The 5128-nt window shown below is 54.1% G+C and overlaps 1 protein-coding gene across 1 annotated transcript; it reads left to right on the top strand.

Moving 5' to 3' along the window:
- PHF13 (PHD finger protein 13) lies at nt 278-4083 on the top strand (the record flags this gene model as incomplete). Its single annotated transcript, XM_021417405.1, is given in 3 exon segments — nt 278-379; nt 664-1216; nt 1635-4083. Coding segments are annotated over 3 exon segments (882 nt in total), but the record flags the coding sequence as incomplete, so codon positions are not given.

Raw genomic sequence — 5128 nt, 5'->3', positions numbered from 1 at the left:
TGGGGGGAGGGGGGTGTGGGGCGGCGCTGGTACCGGGAGCAAAAGGGGCGCGGGGGGCGGCTCCCGGCAGCGCGAGGTCGGCGGGTTCCGGGGAGCGGCTCCGGGGAGAAGCGGTTGTAGGGAGAACGGGGGGGGCGGCTCCCGGCAGCGGGCGCGGGGAGGGCGGCGGGGAGCGGCTGCGGGGAGCGGGGCCTCCCAGCTCTGCGCCCAGCCCGGCCCCGCGGCGGAGGCGGCCGCGCTGACCCCTCCCTCCTCTCCCTCCCTTCCTCCCCCGCAGGACTTCTCCCCCACCTCCCGGAGGCACCGCACCGTGGAAGACTTCAACAAGTTCTGCACCTTTGTCCTGGCCTACGCCGGCTACATCCCCTACCCGCAGGAGGTGAGGGCGGCAGCGGGCGGGCGCCCCGATCCCTGTGCTCCCCGATCCCTGTGCTCCCGGCGTCGCCCCGTGCCGTCCTCCAGGCCCGGTCCCGGCCGCTCATCGGGGCTGTGCTGGGCTGGAGTCGCGACTCGGGCCGCAGGCAGCGGGAAGGGATCAGAGGCTGAGCCCGGGCACGAAGCATGGCACCGGGAGGGGGAGGGGTGCGGTACCACGCACTGCAGCACCTCGTGCAAGTCAGCTTGGAAATAACACCGCTGTCTGATTGCCGTGTGTTTCTCTAGGAAACGCCGCTGAGGAACAGCCCCAGCCCTCCCAACAGCACCGGCGGCACCATTGACAGCGATAGCTGGGACCCCCGCTTCAATGACATCCCCTCCTCAGTTTCCCTTCCTGCTAAGAATAGAAAGAACTTCAGCCAGCTGAAGCGAGCAAAGCCCTACAGTTCCCTGTTCCAACGGGCAAAGCCCGGTAACTTCCTGCCAGAGCGAAAGCAGATTGATAAGATCAGAAAGAAGAAAAAACTGAAGAGAAGGGAAACGGAGGTGTCTGCAGAGGAAGATTACGAGGAGAAGCTGCTGGAGCTGGAGGCGGAGGACTCTTACACAGAGACACCGATGAGCCCCTCGTCTGAGGGTGACCCTCAGTCTGTGGCTGAGCACTGCTCAGTGTGGGACTCTGACACGGCCTCCAGCGTTGCCTACCCCACGGGGACGGGCGAGCAGGCGGTGGAGATCCAGAGCGTGGGCAAACGAACGGTCATTCGGCAGGGCAAGCAGGTCGTCTTCCGGGACGAGGACGGCACCGGCGATGACGAGGACATCATGGTGGATTCGGGTAGGTGGCCTGGCTGTCGGGGTGGCTTGAGAGATGCCAAGGCACGTGGCAGCAACGGTGCTACCACTGATCTCTAGTACTCGTAGTGTGAGGAGAATGCAGAATTAATTAGTAGTTGTTTTTTTGGGGGGGAAGGTGGGGGGGATGAAGAGGGGGCGAGGTTGACAACTATTGGGATCTTACTGAGACAGCTAGGCGTCCTCTCCTGGAATACAGCTGCTTTTGTACCATTGAGAGTCTTTTTTCGACAAGAGCTCGCATACCGGTTCCTTGTAGGACCTGGACAAATCAGCAAAGTGCCTGTTTTTGGAAGGCAGGGAGTTAATTTAGATCAGAAGGAGAGGAGTTCCCAGTGCGGCTGAAAGACACTAGAGAGCCGTCAGGAGATAAAAGCGTAGCTTGCTGCTTTTCCTTCCAGATGATGATTCCTGGGACCTAGTCACTTGCTTCTGCATGAAGCCTTTTGCCGGGCGGCCGATGATCGAGTGTAACGAGTGCCACACCTGGATCCACCTCTCCTGCGCCAAGATCCGCAAGTCGAACGTCCCAGAGGTCTACATATGCCAGAAGTGCCGGGACTCCAAGTTTGACATTCGCCGTTCGAACCGCTCCCGGACGGGCTCGCGCAGGCGCTTTCTGGACTAGGCGAGGGAGGCGCGTGCCGGTGCGCTGCTCGGGCGGGCAGGTGAGCCGTGCAAAGCACAGACACCGGCTGGGGGCCGGGGACAGCTGCCCCGAACTGCTGCTGCTCAGGCCAAGGGCTGCCCAGCCTGCCTGCGGTACAGGGATGAGGTATCGCCAAGTCGTGGATGGCCGGGGCTGGAAGAAGCAGACTGGCCAAAACTGCTGCTAGATACCAATTAGCTCAAGAGACAAATTAAGCTCTCTGGGTTCAGCGGGGTTTTGTCCAGTTACAACTGAGTTGGACGATGTTTTGGGAATGTATAATATCTTCGCCTCGTGTTTTTTCTCATCCCATTGGGAAACTGCAAACCTTCTCTGTGCTAGGAAACTCATCCTCTGAGGAGGGAGGAGGAGGAGAGAATCTGTGTGAAGAGTCTGAAAAGTAAATGGCCATGTGTTTTAATTTTAATGTAATATTATACCTGCCCATTTGTCCGTATATATCAATCTTAGATATTCTAAGGCTCTGTAGGAGTGAGTGTGAACGCATACCAACCTCTGTGTGATCTGCCTCCTCTTCCATGGGCCCGGGCAGGAGGTGAGCTCTGTGATTTGGTGTTGCCTAACAACGGGACTTCACCCTGCTCTGAGGGACCGGTGCATTCAGAGGAAGAGAACGCTCCTTTCTCTGGACAGGCAGCGCTGGCAATTAGTTGACATCAGATTTCTTAGAAGTCTCTTCTTAACGGTGATTTTTTGTGACTTTGTTTTGCATGATTGGCTCAAATGTGTTTGGGGGGAATACCATTTGCTCTGTGTCCTGGCCCTCCGTTAAACTCTAAGGTGCTGTTTTAAGATGATGATTCTCCCTTTTCTCAGCCCAGAATTCAAGCGTGGACTGTAAAAGAGGCTGTAGTAAATGTAGAACCTGGCCAGTCTGGTTCGAGATTTGATCATTTCCATCAGTACTACAGCTGAGTTGACTTTGTTTCTGCTGTTTGTTTTTTGAGACTGGATTTGCAATCAGAAAACCAAAATCTTTAACCTGTTGGCTGCAAATTACACAGATTAAAAAAGCAAAGGCAGGCTATGCAGCTACCAAGGGAAGCGTAATGAACATCCATCTGGTGCTGGGAAGGACAAGAGAGCGCAGGGAGTCCAGGCTTGTTTGCAAGGCACCAAGATGGAGGCACTGTCCCTCAGCGACCAAACAGAGCAAGCTGTATGCATTGCACAGCTTAGGTTTATGATTTTGAGACATTTCTCCTAAGTTACGGCTGATAAATGTGTTCTCTGTCCTGTGAGATGAAGGGAGTCATTGGCTGGCACTAGAGCTTACGTGAGCCCAGCTGTGCTGGTAGGAACGTGTCACGTCGGTCTGCAGGTAGACCTGGTGAGCCCACTGCCTTACCCGAGTACGGTTCTGTTGGGAGATGCGTCCTGGTGATGACCAGGGTCTTCCCAGTGCAGTCAGGTACCCTCCCTTAGACGTCTAACGCCAGGCTGCCAAAGCTTCGTGCAGACTGCTCAGCGCTGCAGTGCCCTGGGGCTCCCGGGGAAGATGTGGGAGTGTCTGGGTCAGGATGGTGGAGCTGCACACTGTGCAACTGTTCTTCAGCCTTGGTTCTTCATGAAAATCCCATCCCACTACGCTGTAACAACTGACTCTAGGTTCTGAAAACCAGCTCCAGCTTCTGTTAAAACTTAGACCGTGACTGTGGTATGCTGCCTTCCAGAAGCTAAGTGGAACCACCGAGGAGTTTGCCAAAGACTTGCCCCTTACGGCTGCCTGACTGCTCTTTGCAGCCAGAAATATAACCAAAGTTCTCTAATGCTGCCATTTCACTCTGCAAACAGAAAGGCTTTGGAAGATCCTGGTTGCAAGCTGTGAGGGCTGGACCTGCTCTGAGAATTGGCATCTTTGTGTTTACAGCGTGTCTGCAATTCAACTGGACCTCCTGGAATGTGTTCCTGAAGATTTTATGTGACAAGTGTTAAATGGCCAAGCGAACTGCCTCTTTTTTTCACAGAGGTTCAATACTAATCAGTGTGACTGACTCTTGTTCTGTTACCTTTTCAGATTTATCCCAATAGATGGTGTCTGACAAGTCCAGCACGTTACAGTATCAGCAGAGAGAAAAAAAAAAAGTAACATCTCCATTGTTTTAGTTCATCACTTTCAGCCATATATAATTATAGTTTAATTCAGAACTTTATTTTTTCATTAAAACTGTTTTAATGAATCTTTTTTTTTTTTTTTAATGTGAAACAAATGAATAATGACTTTGTTTTATTCTGGATTCAAGAGTCTGCTGGTATGATTTACTGGTGTGCAAAACAGTTGTGCTGAGTGGCAGCAAGACGTGACCAGAAGTGCTCTTCCCTAAATGATGTGCAAAGTGAGGGCAGGACAGGAGGAATGCCACAAGCAGATCTCCCATTCATGCTCTGGCAGGGGACTGCTATCTGAGTCTCTTGTCCAGCTCCTGCCACAAGCGAGGTGAATGGTGGAGGAGTGACCTGCCAAGAGGCACGAAGGCTGCGGGGAACAGGGCCCCGGCCAGGACGGCTGCACCTTCAGCAGCACACAGCCCTGGCAGGGCCGCTTTGCAGCCAGCCTGAAGGCAGGCGTGGTGTGCAGCAGCTGGGCACGGGCTAGGACAGCTCTCCACTTAGGTACCTGATGGCACTGCTGGCTGAGGTGACCTGAAAGCCAGGGCCAGGCTTGCAGAACTGGGCACCGAGGCCTCAGCTTTTGCCCTTGGGCCGTGCTGCGTCTGCCTCACAAAGGCTCACCTGCTCAGCCAACCCCATAATGCCCCCTGAGAATCCCTCTCCTTCCCTGCTGCAGCCTGCCTGCAGAGCAGCTGCATGCCAAACCACCACACGTGTGCCTCGCTGCCCCTCCTTAGCTCCTGTACCTGCCTCAACCCCAAAGTGCTGCTCAAAGCAGCAGCCTCCCTGAGCAGCTTGGTGAACTTGAAAGAGTGCTCAGCAATTTGGAAATGGCATTGGATCACCTTAAAAGCTGAGTCTCTTGCTTACAGCTTCTATTTCAATTGTTGGTAACTCTGTATTGTGTAGAGCAATGAGCAGAAGTCCCAGAGGAGGCTGTAGCTGTAAAATGGTGGTTTCTCATAGAACAGAGTTGTTAAAAGGAGCAGTTTCTCAAGCAGGGCTGTTCTCACAGACTTCTTAAGACTTTGCACTGATCGACTGGCAGAAAATGAAGAAGAGGGGAGGTAGGCTGGAGTTCGGTATTCAGCAGGAAAGAGCAGCCTGAGACTT

The sequence above is a fragment of the Numida meleagris genome, chromosome 20 (genome assembly GCF_002078875.1).
Source record: "Numida meleagris isolate 19003 breed g44 Domestic line chromosome 20, NumMel1.0, whole genome shotgun sequence".
In the NCBI taxonomy this organism is placed as follows: domain Eukaryota; kingdom Metazoa; phylum Chordata; class Aves; order Galliformes; family Numididae; genus Numida; species Numida meleagris.
This window is presented reverse-complemented; position numbering and strand designations above follow the sequence as displayed.